This window comes from Macaca nemestrina, chromosome 13 (assembly GCF_043159975.1).
Source record: "Macaca nemestrina isolate mMacNem1 chromosome 13, mMacNem.hap1, whole genome shotgun sequence".
Lineage (NCBI taxonomy): Eukaryota > Metazoa > Chordata > Mammalia > Primates > Cercopithecidae > Macaca > Macaca nemestrina.
In genome coordinates, this window is record NC_092137.1 from 45,619,816 (window position 1) to 45,647,166 (window position 27,351).

Sequence of the window (27,351 nt, forward strand, 5' to 3'; positions counted from 1 at the left end):
CATATAGGGATTTTAGAGGTTTTTTTTATAAATGCTAATTTATTAAATGGTAACATAGCTCAATGTATAGAGGAAGACAATTAATATGGGATAATAATACAAAAAGTTAAGCATTAGAGAAAAAAATTACACTTGATATGCCAAAAGTTGGGAAGGGATCCCAGACTGAGTAAAGATTATCATCCTAAAAGACATGCAACCAGAGCTACTTCCTATGGACAAGTGGTTGAGTATATAACTTGCATGCCCACATACAGTAACCTTGAAAGCAACATTTCTCTTCACTCATAATATGTCTTATATCCAAAGAAAAAGAATGTCATGGGTTTTGGCCTTTCAATTCTATGAAATATCTAGAATCCTAAAGCTTCTGGAGCAAATCAATTTATTTGCTTAAAAGACTATAGTGAACTGTACTCTCTTTAAAATTTGTCTCATCCTGTTATCTAGCAATATTAGACATCTGTATTTTTAAAGTCCAATATTCATCTCATTTTATCCTTCCCCTTGACGTCAGACAGGAACAGAGGAAAATAAGCAAAATTCCCCCATGTTGTCTTTTTCAGCCAACAACTCCAAATTAGAATTTTTTCACTATAATGTTTATTAAAATGTAGTTTTAGCAGTCTTGATGCAAATCTATTATAATCTTGACCCTCTAAGTAATAATTACATTTTTGAACAAGCTGAGAAATATGTTGAACTGAAAAAAATTTTCTGTATCCTCACTGTAATGGAGGTAGACTGAAGGTTACCCAACTAGTGTAAACTTTTCAAAATTCATAGATGATGTACCTAAAAAGGGTGACTTTTATTTTATGTAAATATATCTCTAAATAAATAAAATATTTTTTATTTCTTTGAGAATGTTAAACTTTTTCTTCTGTCTTCATCATCTCTATTTCCTCCAAGTAGTTTTTTTTCTTCCCTAGTGTATTTTGGCATCTGTTTTTAATATTAATAGTATAAGTTTTCATTACATGTTAGGTGACCTTTGACTGTCCACCAGGGGCAGGATGCTAAAACAATGACATTTAGTGCTTTGCCCAGTGGTAAGGCTTATCAACTATGGCTTTACTTTGGGTGCTGTGGCCATTTCTTTGTGGTACCTCTAATCTCAAGTTTCTTCAATGTTGTCTCTTGTATTGGCAGAGTCCTCTTATCTGCATAGATTGATTCCTCTCTAAGATCTCTACAACTGCATGTAAATATTTCCTCAACTTCCCTTTACTTCAGTAGCATCCCCACTCTCATTTGTAAGCTGTGTCCTCCTTTGTAGAATCCTTCTGTTTAACCCTCTCCAGAGAACAAATCCCCAGTCTTCTGCAAAGGTAGTGAAAAGACAGTTCCTCAACTGTTGTGGAAGGGGATGTTAATTGCTGTTGTTATTTTATTGAGGTGAAATTCTTGTAACATATAATTAACTATTTTAAAGTACAGAAATCAGTGGTACTTAGGATACTTGCAATATTGTGCCTCACCACCTCTATCAAGTTCCAAAACATTTTCATTATGCCAAAAGAAAACCCTGTACCCATTAAGCAGTCACTCTCCATTCCTGTCTCTCCCCAGTCCCTGACAACCTCCAGTCAGTTTTCAATCTCTACAGATTTGTCTATTCTGCACATTTCATATAACCATACACTATGTGGTCTTTTGGGATTGGCTTTTTTTTACTTATGTTGGCATGACATTTTTGAGGTTCACACGGTGTTGTAGCATGTACCAGTACTTCATTCTCTTTATGGCTGAATGATATTCTATTGTATGGCTGTACCACATTTTGTTTATTCTTTCATCATGTGAGTTGTTTCCAACTTTTAGCTATTGTAAATAATGCTGCTATAAGCACTTGCATACAAGTATTTTGGTTGAATACCTGTTTTCAATTTTTCTGGCGACATGTATAGGAGTGAAATTGCTAGGCCTATGTTTAATTTGGTCTCGTTGCTTTTTAAACAGACTTTCAACCAATACTTTCATTTTCAACCCAGCCTCAACCCTCTCAGTATACTTCCAAAGTACTTGGCACCATTTCCTGAACCTATAGGGGTTGTGTGATCCATCCTAGGTTAGTTCTGTATTTTCTACAATGCTGTCTCAGAATTCAACATTCTCAAGTTGACTAGGTGACTTATTGCTCATCTATCCACTTTAAGCTTCAAATCTTGTTGTTGTTGCTATCTGTTCTCCCATTCCTTTTATCTTAGTAGGTTTTATCTTAGTAGGTTTATGCTTTCATTCTATCATGTCATTTAAATCAATTTCAGAAGGAGAGAAGGAATAAAACATACACTCAATCTTCCACTTTAAATCCATAATAAACAATTTAATATTACCCATCTACTATATCCATCCAATTTAAAGGCCACATACAATGCATCATGGGGAATTTAAGCATATATATAGAAGACAACTTCTATTTTCAGTAAGCTGATAAACTGGTCAATGAGATGTAGTAATGAGGGTCATTTTCTTACACATGCTTAACACACACATGAATGCTGAAGTTCTGTTATATTCTTATACAGTAAACATTTAGAGGACTTAAAGGTAAAATCCACACCTGTAGGTAGCTCAGATCTCACATAAAGTAAAAAGTCACCCCTGGCATCAATCACTAGGAAAAAGAAAGACTCTCAATGAGAAATAGGAATTGAAAAGAAAGTGGACTCTAGAAAACCAAGAGTAGAGACTCCAACCTCTTTGAATATTTGACTCCAGGACCAGACTCAAAAGTGTCTAGGTATATATTAAACATGGTCATTGCCACATAGAAGTGAGCTAAGACACAGAAGGAAGACACAGATACTTAAACTGAATCACACACCAAAGACATAGCAGACTTTGAAATTAGAGTAATTAGAACCATACAATGATTTTCCATTTTATTATCCTCTATTTTCATAGAGTCTTGTTGGAACGTTGTAATTCTGTCTCACCTATAATACTGTGACTATTATTTACACACATGGGCCAGTGGTTAAGAAGAAACAGCAGTCTCTTCAGCAGTGGGAGGCCTGAGGGATTGTTATCTCTCAGAAAATATGGTCTAAATATTTTTTCCAACACACTATTGGGAGATACTTTCTCAGTGCCAACTTGAGAAATTCTGCATTTTATTTTTTTATAAATGAAAGTGCCCTCTTATCATAGAAATTAGGTACACAAATATTATGTGCACATTTACTGGTTATCTGGCCTCTTTAAGCCTTAGTTTCCTATTTTAAAAGTGGGGATAATAATAAATATCTCACAGGGCAATAGAGAGGATAAAATAATCTTAGTAACATACCACAATGTTTCACATATACTAAGTGCTTAAAAAATTACTATTAGCAGATCCCAGTATGACTACTTTTCTATTCCTTCTGCCATTATTATTATAAGGCAACCACAAAAAGAGTACATGGTGAGGAGATAGAAATCACGCTGAGCTGCTGTGCTAAGCAGCAGCTTCCCAGGAGAAGCAAGATTTTTAGCTAGGATTTAAGAAGATGATCATTTTAGAGAGTGAATTATGTCATGAAACAACTGAAGGGAAACTACAAGTTCTTTTGGATGTAAGAACACTTTTAGATTTAGATTAATGTAAAAATTTCATATATATCTCTCCAGGTATAAATTTCAAGAACAGCCAATGAAATCTGATGATAATATTTAAGGAAAAAATTAAATAACAGGTCCATTACTAACCAAGCGGTCTAAATATTCACCTATTATACAGAAAAATGCACTGACCTGATCTAACATATTATGATACCAACTGCTTTCATGAGATGCATCAAAGTATCTTAATTTCTTCACACACAAGATTTTGACTATTCCCCATTACAGAAATCAAAGCAATCAAATACAACTAAAACCAAAGCAGGCTGTTTTAAGTAAAACATGATCAAATGACAACTCTATTAGCAAGACGAGAAACTAGCCATTTGACAAATATTTGGCACTAAACTGAAAGTCTGTGTACATTCATAAATTTGTATTACAAATATTTTGTTACTATATTACTTTTTGCCAACAAAAAGCTTTAATAATATTTTGTAACAATAATAAAAGATCTTATTGAGACAGAGTCTCACTCTGTCGCCCAGGCTGGAGTGCAGTGGCATGATCTCGACTCACTGCGACCTCTGCCTCCTGGGTTCAAGCAATTCCCTCCCTCAGCCTCCTGAGTAGCTTGGATTACAGGCCCCTGCCACCATGCCCCACTAATTCTTGTATTTTTAGTAGAGACGGAGTTTCACCATCTTGGCCAGGCTAGTCTTGAACTCCTGACCTCATGATCCACCTGCCTCGGCCTCCCAAAGTGCTGGGATTACAGGCTTCAGCCACCGCACCCAGTCTATTATTTTTATTACTGAACTCTCTGGCATTTAATGTTGCTAAAGACTTTGTGGGTTAACTTTGCACTATAGAATAGTAGTGTTCTTTAAAATAGTACAATATTCTTCCTCTTCTTTTCCATAATCACTTTCTTTCTAATATGCCAATTCTTATGCATGTAGTGTAACTTTAAATTTTCTTTGATATTTAGAATATTTAGCATGCCACACATGCTGTCCAAAATATCAAAATCACATGTTTTTGTGATGGTTCATAGTTTCTTACCTGCACTTCTCAAATTAGGGTCCAGTCCTGGCATCTCTTTGTTAGCTTCAGGGCTGACACTGTAGATTGATGCTCCTGCTTCACTGACGATACTGAGAAGACAGAAAAAGGGGAATATCATTTTCCAAACTTCCTGCCTGGTCAAAGAAAATAAAGGAATGAAACCAGGCATTACAAGGAAAAAAAAAAAAAAAAACAGGGCAAAGTGTTCTCTTCATATCTCAATGATACTGACAGCATCTGATATTTCATTAATATAAAATGATGATGCAGTGTTTGTTTTTTTCACATATGAAATACACAGACTTAAATCCATAATGAATTCAATCAGTTGCTTTCTCTGTCACTGGTAACAATAGATGGTTTACAGATTAACACAATGAATACTCTCCCATGATGCCAACGTCAAAATTTTCAGAATGCACTTAGCCTCTCCTGTGTTTATAATCCATATTGACTGACATTTATGATTCTTATCTGGATGAATCATTCTAAGGCATCTTGGAGAGCATATGGACATATGTGTGCATATGTGCACATGCAGACATACAAAAAACCACCATCATAAGCACTGTTATTGTTATTACCTGGTTATAATTTACAACCACAACATGGAAAAAAAAGGGGGATCAGACAGGATGTCATCCGACTTTTCAGGAGGGTCTGAAAATCATCATCCTTTCAGTGAACTTAAAGCCTTCCACTCAAGCAGGTGTTAATTCATTTCATCATTTATTTAATCAAATAGTCACACAAATCATTCTCTTACATTCTCTTCCTTTCTTCTTTGGCTACAAATACCATAGAAACCGCAATGAAAATACTGTCTTACAGCTGACATTTGTATGGGGATTGCCATTTGTACAGCTTATCAGAAATTTTTACATTAGAGTTCTCCTTTATGATATGACATGCAAAGAAACATCATCTATTCTAAGTACACATAATACATGTGGTTCTACACCACGTGACCATGTAGGTGTCAATATTCAAAACCAGAAACATGTTAGGACTCACTTTTTAATCCACTCTTAGCAACCTCCCTCTTTCTCTGCTCCTCAGTATTTACTTCAATTGTATGAGGCAAATTTAACGGATGACATTTAACATATTGCCCCACTGTAACAACTGAACATTGAGAAGTATAATGTGGAAAAGTTAGTTTGCTATCCCCATCTTTGGAGAATTCTTGAATAAATGTTTATGACAAATGTAAGCCACCATAACTTGAAAAGATTATTCTGGGGAATGTGAGGACTTCTCTTTCTGCAACCAAGATCTACTATCTTAAATTTAAATAGAAAAAAATAAACACTACAACTGAAAAGCAAGCTGCTCATCCTGTTTTTCATCATCACCATCATCATGATACAGTAAGAACTAACTGAGTGCATATTATACACAAAGCAAAAAAACACTTTACAGACATTATCTAATTTAACAGAGTAGGTTCCATTTTGGGGATAAGTAATAAGCCCAAGATCATATAGCTGGAAAGGAACTGAGTTAGATTTGGACCCTAACCTGCTTGATTTCCAAGTCTGAGCCTTAACCAGCACAACCAGGTAACCCTTAAATAGTTTCTCAAACTCTCAATAAAATGAGAATTCATATTTTTGTGCCAAACAACAAATGCAACATATTTTCTAAGGAAGAGCTATTTTCCTAAACAAAAGATCCAGAAGAACTCATCTCTTTCTTCTTTTACCTTTATCTTAGATCAAAAGGTAAAGTGGATTGTTTACTCATCTAAAGCAGAACTTAAGGACATATAGGAGTCAAAATGTGTTCCATAATTTCAGAGACCAGCTTTAAAATTAAAAGGTAATATTGCTTTTTCTCCAAAATAAGATTTAGATTATGCTTATCTTCTAATAATATAATGATCAAGGAGAAAATGTAATGTTAAATAAAGCTTGTAGTGAAGAAAATGTAGTGTGACATAATAATGTGATGTTAAAACTAACTTAAGAAGTGATTTTTTTCAGTTCCATTATAGTGGCACTTCCTAACCGGGGGCCCTTGGACTACTGGGCAGGGAGAGGCAGGATTAATCAGAACTGTACGTAAAATGTTTGTGTTTATATACATTTCCCCCCTAGGAAAACAGGCTCTAGCATTCATTGACTACTTAGAGAAATTCATGACCCCCTGAAAGGTTAAGAAACGGTACTTAACCCAGGATAAGAATATTTAGCAACCAGCTATGGAAAATTCAGTTTTAAATACAAATCAACATTCAATCTAAGAAAGTCTTTTCTAAAAAGACAGAGTATCCATAAAAGTACAGGCTAGACCTATTATTAAGAGAAAAGAGTATTTTTTAAAATATCACCACAGATTTATTTTCTGTCACTTCCAGAAGCCTCCCAAGTTACAACAATTTAAATAAAAGGAACTTAAATGGTAAATAAAAATTCCAATTAACTGTGGTTTTTAGCAACTGGGTACCTGAGAATTTGCCGGGCTCTTGGAGGTTATAATTTTCAATAGACTGAGGGAAACTATTGCAAAGAAAAACAGTCAGATAATAAATATTCCTCCAAATACCATACTGCCATTTCTTTTAAACAGAGGAATATAAAACAGATGTGACACATTGCACCCAAAGATTCTGGATTAACATTAATATTAAATCAATACAAAATGTAGTAAATTTCATATGCTTTAGTTACTGAATAATAAGTGTCTGATAAACAGTTCAGTGCTCAGCATAGATCAGAAATCTTAAAAACCTAAATGAACAGAAAAACCTCAACATTGAGTACTTCAATATAAAACCTTTAAGGACCAAAGAAGTATATGTGACAAGAATTCATGAAACAAATCAAACTGGGAGAGGTGATGATTTTTTTCCAGACGTTGTTAAGAACAAAAGCTATAATACCCTCCTTTTTTCATTCCTATTTAAGAGTTCAAGAACAGACACTTGCCGAAAATATACTAGATTTACAAAAACACTTTCTGTTTGATGGGAAATTTTCCAATAAACTATTGGGAAATTATTCCAATTATCTCTAATATATTTTGAAGAAAGCAAAAATGAACTTTATATAAAATTCATACATCTAACGATTTAATATTACATTTCACGAAACAAATTTCTCACCAGTACAAACAAATTAGGCTCAAAATTCTAGCAATTTGATTATTTTATGTATTTTGCCATGAAGCAAATAAGACTGAGCAGAATTTATTATTTGGGGGGATTTTAACTGCCACAGTTGTAATTCAACTCATTATTTACAGATTATTACAGTACTCAGAAGGCCCTTCAAATTGCTATAGTTGAGACCTTCACCTAAACCAATACATTAGTATTTCAAGCTTTAGATATAAGAAATTACACTTCAGAAGCTACCATTGAATTTACATTTTACCAGATCTATGACAATTCTCTATAATTAAATTGATAATTAAAAAGATTTTATTTAAGCACTATTTTTAGGATTTTTATTTTAAGGAAACAAACCACACACTTATAAACTAAAAAGCAAGTAAAGTACCTACAATATCAATGCATTCACTTTCGTTTTTTTTGACAAAAACCTTATGAGTTAAAAATGCTAAGTTTTATTTAATTAATTTATTTTTTTGAGACAGAGTCTCGCTCTGTTGCCCAGACTGGAGTGCTATGGCGTGATCTCGGTTCACTACAACCTCCACCTCCCAAGTTCAAGTGATTCTCCTGCCTCAGCCTCCCAAGTAGCTGGGATTATAGGTGCCCACCACCATGCCCAGCTAATTTTTGTATTTTTGGTAGAGACGGGATTTCGCCATGTTGGTCAGGCTGATCAGAATCCCTGACCTCAGGTGATCCACCCGCCTCAGCCTCCCAAAGTGCTGGGATCACAGGCATGAGTCACCATGCCTGGCACAAAAATGCTAAGTTTTATCTTAGGTAAAATTCAATGGTGTTACTTACATAAAGCGAATCATTAATCAATATAATTTGTTTTCTTTATAAAAGATGTATGTTTAAACAACAGAATTGATATCGCTACAGTTTACAAGTCTTTTCTACCATGACAGATTGTAAATTGATGGACCTTTTAAAACTAGGTTTCCCAAAACATTTCTTACAGTGACTATTCATTCTGACAGTAAGGAATGTTATTATCATTATTATATTTTGCCAAATTGAGATGGGAAGGTGAGATTATTTTCATGAGAAAGAAAAACTAGTTTTTTTTTTTTTTTTAAGTTATTGGGCTAACAGTTTTCACATTCATTTACAAGATTTCATGAAGACTCTGCATGAATTTCTTTTCTTCCGATTTCTCAAATATGTAAATAACTTGGTTTTTCTGATTTTAAAATTACATGCCTTCTTATGTTAACAGAAGAACTTAATTTAAAGGTAATTTGCTTAAATAAAAATGCAGTTATTTAGTAAGATACCAAAAATCAACTGGGATATAATTTCTCAATACTGACTGATATGTTTTTAATTCTTTGCAAAAGTATATTAGAATTCTTCAAGTTCTACAAATATCTAGCATCTTCCTCTTTTCCTTCCTTCTGCCTATCAAAAACAAATGTATTAAAAAGCTACTATGCCAAATGCCTAGCTCATCTCAAAGTTTTAAAAATAATTTATCTAAAAAACATTCTTCCAACTTGTCAGACTGAGAAACGTATCATGAGAGATTAAATGACTTGCACTAGGTTTCTCAACAAGTAATAGAAAGCACTAAAAACATGAACCAACCATAAATCTTAATTATTTGCATATGAGATAACCTGTTCTGAAGTATCAAAAGAATAACCGTTTGTATTTTAGGGCTAGGAGACTAGGCCAAAAACTAAACTACCACAAATAATAAGGGTTCTAAGATTTAATGCTTAAAGGGTACAGCTCACTTCTAAGAAAATATCAAAGCAATTTTAAATTCTTTTATTTAATGATGAATTATCATTTCAGGGATTCTCAAATGAGCAATATCTAGTCACCTTAAAAACTTAGGTAGGGCCGGCACGGTGGCGCACGCCTGTAATCTCAGCACTTTGGGAGGCCCAGGTGGGTGGATCACCTGGGGTCAGGAGTTCAAGACCAGCCTGACTAACATGGTGAATCCCGGTCACTACTAAATACAAAAAATAAAATAAAATAAAATAAAAATAAGCTGAGCATGGTGGTGCATGCCTGTATTCCCAGCTACTCGGGAGGCTGAGGAAGGAGAATTGTTTGAATCTGGGAGGTGAAGGTTGCAGTGAGCCAAGATTGTGCCATTGCAATCCATCCTGGGCAACAAGAATGAAATTCCATCTCAAAAAAAAAAAAAAAAAAAAAAAACCTTAGGTAATCTAGTGAAGAGGACATAGGGAAACAAGCAGAATCATGCCCTGTCAAAGACTCTCAAACTGTAGAACTCTTGGATGGTAAATTGAAAATCAGATCAAAAATCACAAAAATGTACATTCTCTCTGAGCAAGCTATTGTATTTTTAACAATGTATGTGAATGAAATGTAAAAATTCAAAAAAATTAAACCGCACTATTTATGATAGCACAACTGTGACTAAAACAAAGTGAAAAAAATGCCTATCATTAAAGGGTTCATTTAATTACACTGTCATTAGAAATTATTGTTATAAAACATTTTTATCTTATGTAAAATATTTATGATAAATTATTAAGTTAAAACTGGGTAAAAGAAAAAAACAGAAGGCTTATGTAACATGTTAATAGTATTTAAACATGTATTATTACTTTAATTGTATTCTTGTTTCTTTAAGTTTTTCTGCAATAACCATGTAATACTCATATGTAATCAGAAAAGGTTTAAAATGTAAGAACAATTATTAATTGGACAAGGAATCATATCAGATAATGGCCAACTTTTTTTTTTAATCTACCAAACTTTCTTTTAAGGTTATTAAAGTTATTGTGAACTTAAATCTGGGTAAACACTATCATTTGTAGATCTCAAGCAATGACATTTTATGATATCATTATGATAATATAAAAGAAAGATAGCTAAGCAGAAAAGTTCTGCAAGAGTAAGTTCTCAACTTTTACACACAGGCCATATAAGAAGCAAATGAATGATAAAAAAAAAATCTTATAAGAAAATACATATTATACATCCTAAAATTTCACTTGGTCCTTGCCCTCTTGAATTTTACTTGGCCTCCCAAGTTATCCTTCATGATCACTAAGGCATAATCAGCTCACTATCTATAATATAAAAGATGTGAGGTGACACAGCAGTATGCCAGGAAAGTAGTATGTATGAAAAAATACTAAGGGCAAAATATGGTGAGGCAGAAAAAGAGAAAGAAAACACACAACCTCCTTATTTCAATACCAAAGGAGTTTACCTTTGGATACGTAACACTAGCACCATCTGGTGGAGGACAAGTTAGAAGCAATTCTTCAATTACCAGTGTTTTGTTTTTGTTTTTCTAAGTTTGTTATGTTTCAGAAAAGATGATCATTTTCCACAGAGACCAACTCTAGCAGTGGTACAGTTATCACTCAAAGGATCCATACCAAGCCTGGGAGAATACAAAAAGTCTAACAACCAGAGGATCTAAGTATACTCCCAGATGGACATCCTATCATATCTTAGCTACAGAGCAATCTTTCAAAAGAACAGAATTCTCTTGGCTACTTCTCTTTTGGTGCCCCATACCACAGTGATGAAAAGAACACTTTACAACCACAAAAAAACCTAAAATGGACAGATCCGAATTACCAACTAAAAAGCAGAGCTTTAATTTGGACTTTGGGATTCCAAACTTCACAGAGATGACAAACTCAATGGTACCTTCAAATGTCATCATGGGGAAAAGCAAATCAACAAACTGAAGGACAAAGAAGATGGAAAGTTTGTCTCCTATTTGTAGATTAAGTCCCTCTACTGAGGCAGAAGAAATTTCGACAAAGAATGGCATGAGCAGAAATTGTCGTTTCCCATTACCTTCCACAGTAAGCATCTCACTATCTCTCTTCCCTCCTTCCCCGCATTCTGCTTTTCTTTTTCAAAATCCTTCTTTTACCTTTTTTCTCCACCTGTATCTGATACCAACATAAAGCTGTTATAAGTACTGCATGGCACCACTAAGGGAAGTGAAGAAAAAACCTGCCACAGGACCAACTACAAGACCTGCTGCATAAGTGGCATTAGACTAGGCAAGAGGCAAGGGCCTGGTTGACTCTGGGACAGGAAAAGCAGGCCCACAGAGAGGAAGGAACAATAACTGTGGAAGAAATCATTATTTGCAACAGTACTATAAACATTTCAGGTTCACCGCTAACAAGATACAAAACCTAAGGGGGCAGGGAATAAATACTGTTCTAATTTTATAATTAAAATGTTCTTTGGTCAACATTTTGAAATGTATTGACTTAAAAAACATAGTACGTCAACCCACCTGCCATCCCCCCAAAACACCCAAAAGTTGCTTCTCCTGATTCTTGCAGTTAACTCCAAAATTATCAATTTCTTATGTACTCAAATTTGTATTTACTCATATAATACCAGATTATCTGCATTTGTTTATACTTTTCAAGTGCAACTTCATTCAGATACAAGTTGCACAAGGAATTCTGAAGTTTTCTTAACGAAGAGAAAAGTTTGCTTTATTTACTCTTCTACTGCTCCTATGTCTTGTTTTTTTATTTTTAGCTTAAATGCATCTGTGGGAGTTTGTCCAGTAATAAATATGAGAAGTTCAGATTGCTATGGAATAGATTTTTTAGAATAAAATATATTGCAAATTATTCTACTCCATCATTATCTAATAACATAAGAGAGAATTAGCCAACTTTGAGAATATTCTAATATTTTGCTATATTTTCCCAATAATACTATTAAAAGCGTTAAAAAAGAATGACAACAAAAAAGAAAATCCCAAATAAACAAACAGAAAAAAAAAGCAAAAGGAAAGAACAGTAAGAAGTAAATAATAATTAAAAAGAGAAAGACAGAAGCAGAGATATACTTTGCCGGCAACAAACAGCCCAGTTCTTTTCTACCTATAGTTGAATATAGTTTTGGAAATAACAATGGTTTCTGCTATATTCACTAATATGTTTCTATACTGTACTGTTAACATCTCAGCGAACTCCGCTAACAAATGACATACATTCATGACGCCATTCCTCACTTCTCCCTTTCTCCCTTCTCTTACATTTGTTTATCCCTCTCCCCATGAACTCTACTTCCCTCTGTACTTATACCTCAGCAGGAGTCACCACTATCCAGTCAAAGGAGACCCTATCTATAAACTTCATCTAACATACTCACCTCCAGTTTGGATCTTGAAGCTCTATTCTGGAGCAGCCTCAACTTTTAAAATTTCTGTTGGCCACCCAGCTAATGCTGAAAAAAAAAAAATTCTGAAAACACATGCTATGTACAGATCAGCCTCTTTTCTAATCATGGTTTTTAAAGTACACTGAACAGATGGAGGGAAAGAATGAGTTGCTCAGTTCAGCCGGCTGCTCCATTTACTTCTTTATCTATAGTCAGATCTTTACTTTTTTGGGATCACTGCACATTTCTGACTCTGCTATATTACACTGTGTAAATATTTAGGAGACATAATTCCTTTCAGGGATCTAAATTTCTACTGTCGTTATGGCAAATGAACCTGTTTATGCTATGTTCATTAACTAACAGCAAGCCTAAAAGAACACAGGAATTTACCAACATATGGTACACAAACATCACAATCATAAAGCTTCTCACAGGGACGTATCAAGAACATGAAAGGCCAGTTTATTTTTACTCTCATTGCCCTATAATTTCCTTTAACTCTACTAAAATAGTCCTTAATTCAAACCTTTCCTGCAGTTACAGGAACAGGGTAGACTGAATGTACATAAATGGTACCAAAAACAACCCATACTTCCACTTAACTTTCCTTGAATCTAGAGCAGTAATTCTCAAACTGGAGCCTACATCAGAATTAGCTGGAGGGTTTGATACAGACTGCTGGGCTGCACCCCCCTAGTTTCTACTTCACTGTGGCTGAGAATTTGCATTTCTAAGAAGTTCACTGGGCCGGCGCGGTGGCTCAAGCCTGTAATCCCAGTACTTTGGGAGTCCGAGACGGGCGGATCACGAGGTCAGGAGACCGAGACCATCCTGGCTAACGCGGTGAAACCCCATCTCTACTAAAAAAAATACAAAAAAAACTAGCCGGGCAAGGTGGCGGGCGCCTGTAGTCCCAGCTACTCGGGAGGCTGAGGCAGGAGAATGGCGTAAACCCGGGAGGCGGAGCTTGCAGTGAGCTGAGATCCGGCCACTGCACTCCGGCCTGGGTGACAGAGACTCCCTCTCAAAAAAAAAAAGAAGTTCACTGGTGAATTAGATACTTCTGGTCCTGGGACTACTCTTTTTTAAGGTTTGTTGAGGTATAATTTACATTACATAAAATTCACCCATGTTAAGTGTATATAATTCAATGACTTTTAATAAGTGTTGTACAACCATCACTAAAATTCAATTTCATATTAATTTTTTTCTTTTTTTTTAAGAAACTGCCAGCCAGGTGTGATAGCTCATGCCTGTAATCCCAGCACTTTGGGAGGCTGAGGTGGGCAGATCACGAGGTCAGGAGTTCAAGACCAGCCTGACCAACATGGTGAAACCCCATCTCTACTAAAAATACAAAAATCAGCCGGGCATGGTGACACACACCTGTAATCCCAGCTACTCAGGAGGCCGAGGCGGGAGAATCGCTTGAGATCGCACCACTGCACTCCAGTCTGGGTGACAGAGTGAGATTTCGTCTCAAAAAAGAAAACTGCCTAGGTGCAATGAAAGAAGGCTCCAGTTTGTTCATATCCTTGACAATACTTGTTATTTGTCTTTTTAGTATAGCTATTTTAGTGGTTTTGAAGTGGTATCTACTTATAATTTTACTTATATTTCTTTAATCATTAATGATGCAAATCATTTACTCAATGTGCTTATTGGCCTTTTCTAATCTTCTTTAGTGAAATATCTATTCTGCCCATTTTTAATCGGTTTGTCTCCTTACTAGTGAGTCATAAGTGTTCTTTATGTATTCTAACTACAAGTCTTTTATCAGATACAATATTTGCAATTATTTTCTCCCAATTTCGGTTTATCTTGTCATTCTCTTAATGGTTTTCTGAAACACAAAGTTGTGTGTGCTCATTTTGATTTTTGAAAATTACTTGATATATAACTGTTCATATCCTTGGGGTATTTTTGGGGGTACATGTGGTAATTAGATACCTGTATATAATGTGTAATGATCAAATCGGGTATAAGTGGGATATCTGTCACATCAAACATCTATTTTTCTTCGTGTTGAGATCATTACAATTCTATTCTATTTAAAAATATATAATAAATTACTGTTAATTATAATTTCCCCACTGTACTACTGAATACTAGAACTTATTCCTTCTATATAACTTCTTCATGCCCCCAACTCTGGTGACTACCATTCTAATCTCTATCTCCATGAGGTCAACTTTTTTGTCTCCCACATATGAGCGAGAACATGCAATACCTGTCCTTCCGTGTCTGGCTTATTTCAGTTAGCATAATGGCCTCCAGTTCCATCCATGTTGCTGCAAATGACAGGGTTTCATTCTCTTTTATGGTTGAATAATATCCCATTGTGTATACATACCACATTTTCTTTATCCATTCATCAGTTGACAGATACTTAGACTGATTCCATATCTTGGCTAATGTGAATAGTGTTGCAATAAACACGGGAGTACGATATCTCTTCAACATACTGAGTTTCTTTCTTTTGGATATATACTCAGCAGTGGGATTGCTGACTTATATGGCAGTTCTATTTTTAGTTTTTTTTTAGAGAACCTGTATAGAGTTTTCCACAATGGCTATACTACTTTACCTTCCCACCAACAGTGTATGAGTGTTCCCATTTCTCCACATCCTCTCCAGCATTTATTTTTTACCTTTTTGATAACAGTTATTCTAACTCTGGTGAAATGACATCTCATTGTGGTTTTGATTTTCATTCCTTTGATGATTAGTGATGCTTAGCATTTCTTTAATATATCTAATGGTTATTTGTATGTCTTCTTTTGAGAAATGTTTGTACAGGTCTTTTACCTATTTCTTAATCACAGTATTCGTGGGTTTTCTTTTGCTATTGAGTTGTTTCACTTCCTTATATGTTCTAGTTATTAATCCCTTTGTGATAGTTTGCAAATAATTTCTCCCATTCAGTAGGCTATTTCTTCATTTTCTTGATTGTTTCCTTTGTTGTGCAGAAGCTCTTTAGCTTGACGTAATCCCATTTATCTATTTTTGCTTTGTCTGTGCTTTTGAGCCCTTACCCCAAAAATCTTTGCCCAGACCACTGTTCTGCAGCATTTCCCCCACTGTTTTCTTTTAGCAGTTTTATAGTTTCAGGTCTTACATTTAAGTCTTTAATCCATTTTTAGTTAATTTTTATATATGGTAAAAAATTGGGATCTAGTTCCATTCTTCTGCACATGGATATCCAGTTTTCCCAGCATCATTTATTAAAGAGGCTGTTCTTTCCCCAATGTGTGTTCTTGGCACCACTGTCAAAATGAGTTGGTTCCACGTGTACAGATCTATTTCTGGGTTCTCTCTTCTGTTCCATTGGTCTATGTGTCTGTTTTTATGCTAGTATCATGCTGTTTTGGTTATAATAGCTTTGTAGCATACTTTGAAATCAGGTAGTGTGATGCCTCCAGCTTTGTTTCGCTCAGGGTTGCATTAGCTATTTGGGGTCTTTTGTTGTTTCATTTGAATTTTTAGTATTTTTTTTCTACTTCTATGAAGAATGTCACTGGTATTTTGATAGGTATTGAATCTGTAGGTCACCTTGGGTAGTAAAGATATTTTAACAATATTAATCCTCCCAACCTATGAGCATGGAATATTATTCCAACTTTCTGTCCTCTTTAATTTCTTTCACCAGTATTTTATAGTTTTCCTCGGAGAAATCTTTCACTTCTTTGGTTAATTTTATTCTGTGTGTGTCTCTCTGTGTGTGTGTGTGTGTGTGTGTGTGTGTGTGTGTGTTTGGTTATTGTGTGTGTGTGGTGTGTGGTGTGTGTGTGTGTGTAGCTATTATAAATGAGACTGCTTTCTTGATTTATTTTCCAGATTGCTGCTAGTATATATAAACAATATTGATTTATTTTTATTTTTTTTTAAAGACAAGGTCTGGCTCTGTCGCCCAGGCTGGAGTGCAGTGGCACAACCACGGCTCACTACAACCTCCACCTCCCACGCTCAAGCCATCCTGCCACCTCGGCCTCCCAAGTAGCTGGGACTATAAGCACATGCCATCATGCCCAGCTAATTTTTTTGTAGAGACTGGGTTTCACCATGTTGCCTAGGCTGGTCTCGAAATCACGAGCTCAAGCAATCCACCCGCTTTGACCTCCCAAAGTGCTGGATTACAGGCGTAAGCCACCACAGCTGGCCAACAATACTGATTTTCATATGTTGATTTTGTATTCGCAACTTTACTGAATTCATTTATCACTTCTAAAAGTTTTTTGGTGGAGTCTTTAGGTTTTTAAAATAAAAGATCATGTTGTCTGCAAACAAGGATAATATGACTTCTTCCTTTCTAATCTGGATGCTCTTTATATCTTTCTCTTGCCTAATTGCTCTGGCTAGGTCTATGTTGAATAGAAGTGGGAAAGTGGGCATACTTATCTTGTTCTGGATCTTAGTGGAAAGGCTTTCAGTTTTTCCCCATTCAGTATATTAGCTGTGGGTTTGTCATATATGGACTTTATCATGTTGAGGTATGTTCCTTCTCTACTCAATTTGTTGAGAGTTTTCATCATGAAGGTACATTGGATTTTACTGAATGCTTTTTTAGCATCTACTGAAATGATCATATGGGTTTTTGTCCTTGATTCTGTTGATGTGATGTATCACATTCACTGACTTGCACACATTGAACCATCCTTGCATACTTGGGATGAATCTCACTTGAAACACAAAACTTTTTAATTTAAAAAAAAAAATTTAATTTTTAATTTAAAATATTTTTAGACAAGATATCACTCTGTCACCCATGCTGGAGTACAGTGGCATGAACACGGCTCACTGCAGCCCCAAACTCCTGGGCTCAAGCAATATTCTTGCCTTGGCCTCCCAAAGTGCTGAGATTATAGGCATAAGCCACTGTACCCAGCAAAAGTTTTTAATTTTGATGAAGTCTAGGACCACACTCTGAGAATCACTAGAATCACTGTTCTAAAGCCTCAAAAACTCAAAAGAAATACCAAGCCCTTGAAAAATGTGAAAGCTTAAGAGTTTTCCATCTGTACAATACATAAATATCTCTCGTAGCTTCAACTTTTCTGTTTTGTTTTAGCAAAGCCTATCATAACTGGCATCCTAAACATATTAGCCCTTTTCATAAAGAAAAGAAAACTTGCAACTGACTTTAATATATTATGGAATAAATAAATCTATTTTCATTTATTTCAGCTTCAGATGGGCCTGAGCTATCCCCTAGGAAGACTGGATGGAGTGTTCATACTAAAGAATATGGATTGCTGTGCCAGTGTTTTCAGAATCATTGGTCAGTCCTATGGCTTTTGACATCCTACTTATGAAAAATATAAGAAATATGTCTACTTTACAAATTAATAAGAAAGATAAATGGTGCACTGTGGTAAAGATTACAGAGAACAAGCATATCATCTTAAAAATACATTTGATTTATCTTGGCATTTTTGTCTAATTTTATTAGTCATTTTCATTTTAGAGCCATTTAAAATAATTCACATTCCAATTCAGCCCTTCCTTTGTTGAAAATCTATTGTACTTCAAGTTAAGAGGAACCAAAGATGGCAGCTAAAGTTCAAATCTTGTCTTATACCATAATTAGCAACAGTATGAAACATACTTCAACAAATGTAAAACATGTTTGATTCAGGTCAAAGTATTATTAAGGTTGTTCATTTCCAAGGTGAAACCCAAAATAATGCATAGTTTTTCCTTAGTGATTATCCACTTCTAAAAAGTAAATCCAAAGAGGAGAAGGCTTATATGAATGCTATTTCTATAACCTAAGACATATATTCTGTGATGCTATGGAAAAACTGTTCTAATAAGAAGAATCCAGTTAAAAGATAAAGACAGTTTAAATTTGCAAGAAGAATCCTTCTTTATATAATTCAAGTCAGTGTAGCTAGCCTAAGCAAGAAGCTTTCTTTACTGAAGAGCTACTAAGCTTCTACTATAAAATATTTTCAAATATTTATGTTCCAATTCATGGATCTTATTGATAACATAAAAGTCATTAGTCCTTATTGCCTTCTAATTGCTCAAGATGGATTTTACATATCTACTAGTCTTCACAAATTATCTACTAGTCTTCACAAATTACACTATAAGGAACAAGCCTGTTGGCCCATCTTCATTCTCCCTTTTCCATGTGCCACTTAAAGCCACTTGAGAAAAAGCTTTCCAAAGTGATGCCAGAGGATGTAGCTTCACATCTGACCCACAATCTTTCAACATGGTCTGGTTCCCAAAAAATGACTTTTAGGGCATTTTTTCATCCAATCTTTTTATGTTTTTTTGCAATTCAAAAAGATTACAGTCATTGGAATTTCTTTTCCAAATTACACCAAATTAGACTATCACCATCTCTGTGATGTAATCAGACTTGAGATTCAAGACAAAGATTAATATATTAGAAATAGAGGAAATAGTTTACTCAATAGCATACAGCCAATTATAATTTAACCATAATATTAAAAGGTAATAATATGCAAAATAATAATACTTTTTTACGCCTTCCTTTTTTACCAGAGTTCAATTTCCTTCCTTAAACAGGCAGCTATTAATTACTAGAAGGAAAAAACTTATCACTTATCAAGTAAACACTTCTCCTGTCTTTCATTACTAATCAATCACCTAGACTCAGAACATTTAGATGGCTCAAGAGGGAAAAGGGAAGAGGAAGCAGCAAGGACCTTAAACAGGAGGTCTTATGCCTGGCAGTTTTAGATTTGATGGTCATCAGTGTGCACATGTGTATGACATATAATCATAACAGAAGCTCATCGTCAAAAATCTGCAATTTCCTAGTGAAGTTTTTAATAAAAATGAGGAGTAAGGATGGGAACACCCCACCAACCCTCATTATTATCTAGTGAAGTCCAGAAAATAATCACTAAAACCTTTACTTCTACAAAGATCAAGTTAGTATCACACCAAATAGGTGCAAAGGAGAATAAGGACACATAAACACAACTGAACCTTCTACACAAAACCTGTGGTGCACTCTCAAAAATAACTGAACTGTACCACTTCAGCAATTCATCCATCTATGAACAAATGCCCTCAGCCTATTCCTGAGAAAGGAAAAAATCAGTTATATCTGTCTTCATCTTCATCTTGTCTGAAAATCTTGACATTTTTCAGCAAGTAAAGGTTCCAAATGGCAGGTGTCAGAATGTCTTAGCCTCACATGTGGTGCTAGAAGGCAGAAAAAGCAGCAGCAGCATGTGGTCATGTCAGAGCCACAAAAAAGCCGCCTAGAGAGCACATTTCGAAAAGAGCAAACCTCAGACTCAGTTAAATCAATCTAGTGCTAGATGCCACTATCAGAACAAAGCTGTGGTGCCAAGGATTAGCTGCCCAGAGAAACATTCAACTCAAGGCTCTCACATAAGGGAAAATAGCTGAGCACAATGGCACCTGTCCATATCCTGTGTGTATAATTGGATCAAACGGCAGAGAAGAAAATGGCCACCAAATTCTTTGTTTAATCTACAAATTAGTATAATTTTCTCAAGGTCCTTTTCAGTTATTCTAAGGTAAATAAGATGAATCTCCTGCATTTGCACAATACTTAAGAGCTTCCTGAAGTGTTTTAGGATCTACTAACCCAAACCCATTTTAATATTTACAGCTTTATCAGGAAGTCAGGAGCATAAGTAAGCTCCTCATATTTGGAGTAAGAGAGACCTGAAGAGTTAAATAATCAGACCAAAATAATCTAAAACCAAGACTTACATCCTCTGCCTAATCCTCTCCTTCCAGTCATCTTTTCACTGGTTTTACCAATACTAAGAAAGCTTTGGAGGCTTTTAAAAGTTGTTTGTGAATATCAGTCAATTACCATTTTTGTTCCCAGAAGTTAACATAATTAGCATGATAGTACACTTTGTTGCTACTCAGACCTGAGTCTAAGAAAGGATAATAATGTTTAAGGAATACTCAAAGCAGGAGATGCTGGAGAAACATAGGGAGGATCATTTACTGTCAAGCCATCTGGTTAGATACATCAGAAATCAAACAAACTAGGATTCACTCAGATGAGCAGTACATGATTAATAATACAATCCATCCATGGAAAAAGCAAATTTGTCCTCATTTAGGTTTTCTTTTTTTTTTCTTTTTTTTTTTTTTTGAGACGGAGTCTGGCTCTGTCGCCCAGGGTGCAGTGCTGTGGCCAGATCTCAGCTCACTGTAAGCTCCGCCTCCCGGGTTTATGCCATTCTCCTGCCTCAGCCTCCAGAGTAGCTGGGACTACAGGCGCCCACCACCACGCCCGGCTAGTTTTTTGTATTTTTTTAGTAGAGATGGGGTTTCACTGTGTTAGCCAGGATGGTCTCGATCTCCTCACCTCGTGATCTGCCCGTCTGGGCCTCTCAAAGTGCTGGGATTACAGGCTTCAGCCACTGAGCCTGGCTAGGTTTTCATTCTCTAATGGAACACACACAGGGATCACTGGGCCAAAGATTCATACTTCAAAGCCACTTCAGTTCCTCTCTTATGGCACAAGATAAAGCACAAGCAGGAGCCAGGACTTTACTTGTATTTAACTTAGTAATACTTTAACGTAAAACAGTGCCAACAGAAAGGCCTTTGGAAGTATCCAGAACAGGTATGATCTTCTAATTCTCTCACAGAGAAGTTGAGGTTTCCTCTATAATATTTTTTACTCCCTAATGAAATTTTTTATTCCCCACTGACATTTATTTATTTGCCATACACTTGTGCCTATTTCACACTAAAACAGCCCAGGGGAGCCTACATTATCTTGCCTTGTCATCAGGTAGCAAGTACTATTCTTAAATTCTATGCTCAATTAATTTCTCATCTTCCTATTTTCAGATCTTCTTCTAAGGCCAATTAAAATATACAGCATGAAAAGGATAAAAACACCTATTAATAACAGACCCATAGTCATATGAAGACTAAGAGTATTCTCACATATATGTTCTACAGTCTAAAAATCAAATGCAAATTAAATAAAGTGCATATTAAATAAAAAGTGTTTTCTAAATTAATTTCTTATTCACCATTTAGTCTGCAGGTTTCCAGTTCTTTAAAACAAGTCATTTTGATATGATTTCTATGTCTGCTATCTTTTTTCCTACACACTTGGCTGACTTAATTGATTCCAGACTTTCTAGCATCTCACATATCTGTTTTATAGACTGAAATAGAGGGTTTTGTTTTTCATTAATATGGATAAAAACCGATTTGTGTTCATGTTTGGCATATAGTAAAGAATGAGTGTTGGTAAAAACGAGGTCTGATGCTGTTGTCGAGAAATGTTTATTGCTTAAGATCATGAAAATGGAAAACTGACACATGAAATGGAAAAGCTCTGCATTATCAGACTTGGTATGTATCTCGACTGAAATACAAGCAGGACTAACCAGACACATATCTCATAATTTCCAGTGTCACTGTACAATCATATTAACAGTGGTCAGTTTTTTCCAATCCACAGAAAAGCAAGCAGACAAACCAAGGCACTTAAATGTCACTTGGCTAACGACACACGTTTCAACCTCTTTTACAAATCACAAAACACTATGCTTACTAAAATCACAGACCATTCTCTGAAACTTACAAATAATCCATATTAGGCTAGGTGCAGTGGCTCACACCTGTAATCCCGGCACTGTGGGAGGCTAAGGAGGGTGTGGATTACCTGAGGTCAGGAGTTCGAGACCAGCCTGGCCAACATGATGAAACCCCGTTTCTACTAAAAATACAAAATATTAGCCCGGCGTGGTGGCAGGCCCCTATAATCCCAGCCTCTCAAGAGGCTGAGGCAGGAGAATTGCTTGAACCCGAGAGGTGGAGGTTACAGTGAGCTGAGATTGTGCTACTTCACTCCAACCTGGATAACAAGAGCAAAACTCCATCTCAAATAATAATAATAATCCATATTCAGTCAATTCTCCCTGAAGCCATGAAAATCATCTAAAATTTCTTTTGATATCCCTGGCAATTTTAACACTTAATTGTTGGGTCTAATTTTTGGCAAATACATTTTATCTTAACAATTCTCAATGCTCAGATGAAATCCTAAGTGGTAGAAAAAAAGAACCAAGACAAATAAATAAATAAATAAACATAACCTGGTCTAATCTTACCTAAAAGGAATGACATTTCTCCCATCCCTTCTTACTGTTCCCTGCCCCAAGTTCTTAAAGCTTGACCAATAGATATTTACACATAATTTTTAAAACACAATATGCTAAACAAATTTAGAAGGTTGTTCAGCTATTCAGTCACACTATAAATGCATCTAGTCTTGAAAACTGATTTTAAATATAAAAATAACACAAATTAGAAGAAAGCTAAAGCTGTGTTCCTCAAATTCCCAAAGGTAAACGAGGAAAGGAAAAGTCATAGCTGTCACTTAATACACACTGAACACCATGTGTAAAGAAAATTGGCAATATAATCTCATCCTGAAGAATTTAAACTACAGACTTCCTGATTTTCCAATGCTGGAAATTACCTCTCACAGAAACTATACACAATGGCTGAAGAAACTTTTAAAATTATTTTATTTCCTCTAACTTTATTTTAAGTATAAAGTCTCCATTCCAAAATAAATTTTAAAGGACGTGATGTTGTCCTAAAAATACAGTCTTTTATATGACAGGACTCTAGTGAATTTTTCCTGTTAAGTTTTCTAACTCAAAATTAGGACAACTACAAGTGAAATTAGTATCTCTAATATTATTGTAGTATATCACATACATGGAGTCATATTCCAACATTATTTTCAGGTAAAAGTTAAAAAAACAAAATCAAAAGTATGTTAGAATACAAACCCAATGTGTGATATGCTATGTTGACTTAACTTTGACTTTTTTATTCTTAGAACTTTCTTTTCCTTAGAGGAAAAGAGAACAGTGATATTTCTTCTTTATGAACAATTTTACCCAGTGAATTGCTAAAGGTAATAAATGATTTTTACTAAAATAAATGTAAAAATGATTAAAGTCATAAGTCTTCATGAAACGAATTATTTATAGTCACAGGCATTCTTACACAATGGCATGAAAAATGCCATTTTCCCTATGTTTAAATGAAAGAAAAGAAAAAAGGAAGAGAAAGAAGAAAAGCAGACAGAAAAATGTTTGCAAGGCACGGTGAGTGGGGAGGTGGGGGCAGGGAGGTACACAGAGAGAGAACACATGCTAGCAAGGGAGGTGCACAGAGAGAGAACACATGCTAGCACACAAACTTACATGACCACCAAATCCATTAAAAATTTTTCTTTCACTAAAATACTTAGGATACCAACTAATAATGGCTTGTTCTGAAGCAACAGAATGTAACCAGTTGATACCAAGCAACCTACTTCTCCAAATCATCTACCCACCCTAATCTCCGATTGATATATTGGTAATAAAATCAATGCATTTTCCTCACCTGGAATAAGTCACTATTATCAGCAAATTTGAGAGTACCAACTTCTAACCTTATCTAGTAAAGAACAAAATTATACGTATTAGAAACACACATACATGGCCGGGCACTGTGGCTCACGCCTGTAATCCCAGCACTTTGGGAGGCCGAGGTGGGCAGATCACGAGGTCAGGAGATCAAGACCATCCTGGCTAACACAGTGAAACCCCATCTCTACTAAAAATACAAAAAATTAGCCGGGCATGGTGGCGGGTGCCTGTAGTCCCAGCTACGCGGGAGGCTGAGGCAGGAGAATGGCGGGAACCCGGGAGGCGGAGCTTGCAGTGAGCCGAGATCCCGCCACTGCACTTCAGCCTGGGCAACACAGCAAAACTCCGTCTCAATTAAAACACACACACACACACACACACGCACGCACGCAAAGAAGAAACTAAAGGTCACATTTTCCCTTTCTTCCAATCTACTCCACAGGCTTAGAAACCAGGTTTGTCTCCAGATATTTTTCATTTTCCTTTTTCTTTTTTAAGACAGAGTCTCACTGTGTTGCCCAGGCTGGAGTGCAGTGGCGCAATCTCAGCTCACTACAGCCTTGTATTCTTGGGCTCAAGTGATCCGCCCATCTCAGCCTCCTAAGTAGCTGGGATTACAGGCGTGTGCCACCATGTCCATCGAATTTTTAAATTTTCAGTAGAGACAAGGTCTCACTATGTTGCCCAGGCTGGTCTCAAACTCCCGAGCTCAAGCGATCTTCTCACCTCAGCCTTCCAAAATGTTGGGATTACAGATGTGAGCCACCATGCCCAGCTAGATATTTTTGCAAACACCTATTTCATTTCTAGTTTGGTTATTTAAATATTCCCCCAAATACTTAGAGAAACACAGATTTCTAAGATAATTTTTCAGAAATAAATTAGCATGCATGCTTATGTGTATATACACTCTACTTGTTTAAAGCTTTAACTTCATTATTTTAAAATGTAAGTTTTCCATTATATAGAGATATACACACAAACACACAAAGAACCTGTAATTAAAATTAGTCTTATTCTACTATTTTCAAGTGTGGGAAGGGATATTTTTAAAACAAAGAGTACTTTTTGAGTTAGACAGATGTAGACTATAATACAATTAAAGGATAAAGGAGCATAAAATTCACACATTTTATACCTAAATTTATTGTCCCTCTGGAAAGTTATGCTTTTGTCACAAAGATTAGAATTTATTGCATTACCCTTTAAAATATAGAAAAGTCTTTCCACTGTGTTAGACTATTTTAGGTGAGGCTCCTATGAAAAAACCAGCCAAGCAGCTTGAACTATCACATTAAATGGATCACAGGGTTTATAAAGTGCTGCTTCAAAGGCATTCCCTGCACTAAGTATCACAAACAGCAAGGGAAGACGCCACTTCAGGCTCAAGACTAAAATCGTTTTCCTGAATTGTTTCTTGTCAAATTAAAATGTCAAAAATTATTCTATCAAATTCTGTCCCTAAGGATTCTAGCTCAATCCAAAGAGTAGCTACCAATTAGTAAAGTCGGGCCTTTTAACAGTACAAGAAATTTTTTCTATTGATATGTGAAATTAGCAGGTTCCAAAAAGAAAAGTTTCATCTCAGCAGTTAGTTTAAGTGCTACTGATAGCTATAATCACATGCAGGCTGCAATTCCTTTTTCAAAGACTTTTCAAATGAACAAATACAAAGAAAAAAGAGAAACACAAGTGTATTCATAGTGAATGACTGCCTAGGATTATAGTTATAAAAAGCCAAGGTTAGAGATCCAGATATCCATGAGTATTGTGAACTAACAAACCAAAGTCAAACGAAATCTCTGCTAACTCTTTTGACAAGGTCAGCGCACCCATCCCTTAGCACAAAAACCGACTGAATTGCAGGCTGTACAAGGTGCTCCAGGAAAATAAAACCTACCACCAATCATTTAACATTTTTCTATTGCTTTGGATGAGCAAATAAAATCCTCTAAGAAAAACATTTCCTGTTCACTTTGTTGTTTCCCCAAAGCTGCATATCTTTCAGAAACTGACTTGTTAGAAGTATCCATTCATTAGCAGCATAAATATACAGATATAATAAGACATTCTTGGCAGCCAATCATACTGTATCTTTTTCACTTGCCACTCCAGATGAATTTTTATAGTACATTTATAATTTATCCACAGAAGAGTAATGTTCATCTACCAGAAAGAACTATGAGTGTTCATGAACTTCCCCCAAAAAGTTCTAAAACTTTATGTCAAGGAATAAAAATACAAGTAACAGGAAAAACATGCTCACATATAAGACTGTTTACATGAGGCATGTACTTAAGTTGCCTAAGTTTACGGTTTGGCAAAAATCATTAAATGACCTGTGGCTACTAGAGTGATCAAAGTTTCAATTTTAACTGTAGTGAGAAACAATGTTATCAGCAAAAATTTAATGGTATATATTCACATGCATATATTCCTTCTGCACTTTTCATAAAGAGCCTCTTAGACTTGAATTATCAAATACTTCCCAGTGTTGACGCTTTTTAAAGTCTCCATTCCCAGATACCAAGCATCTTGGCATTGTGGCTAAGCAATGACAAACAGATCATTTCCTATTGATTCTACTTACCTCATCAAGACTGCCAAAATCCAGTTACGTAAAGAATTATTTTCAACAGCCACCTTCAATTACAAATGTTTGACATGATCACAGACTTCCAATGCTAATCTCCTTTCAAGTTGAAATACTCACACAAGAGCCCTTTGAGACACACAGCATGGCGATTTGCTTTGCTTTGCTTTATCCTGCAAAGAGGCTGAAATACACTGGAATCTTCTCTTCTCCACAGTTAATGCAATACACATCTTTTATGCAAAGTGGTATGCAGACCAACATGCTTTTATCGAGGTAAGAGTCTTGCCAAAGGGATTTTCTAGGTTGAAATACTATTTCTCTAACATGAGCTTCTAAACCTGAAGGCTGCTTAAAGAAAAGGAAAGAAAATTTACATGTAATTGACTATCATTTCTCCAAGTGTTCTACCTATAGACCATACTTCCTTAGTTTACATACATTTGCATGAC

At 35.5% G+C, this 27,351-nt stretch overlaps 1 protein-coding gene across 1 annotated transcript in view; it reads right to left on the reverse strand.

The window, feature by feature from the left end:
• Positions 1-27,351, reverse strand: part of LOC105464957 (S1 RNA binding domain 1) — a 222,901-nt gene that overhangs the window by 95,311 nt on the left and 100,239 nt on the right. Inside the window, exon 15 of the mRNA XM_011713126.3 lies at positions 4,615-4,706. Within this exon, the coding sequence (XP_011711428.2) occupies positions 4,615-4,706 (92 nt within the window). The remainder of the gene's footprint in view (positions 1-4,614; positions 4,707-27,351) is intronic.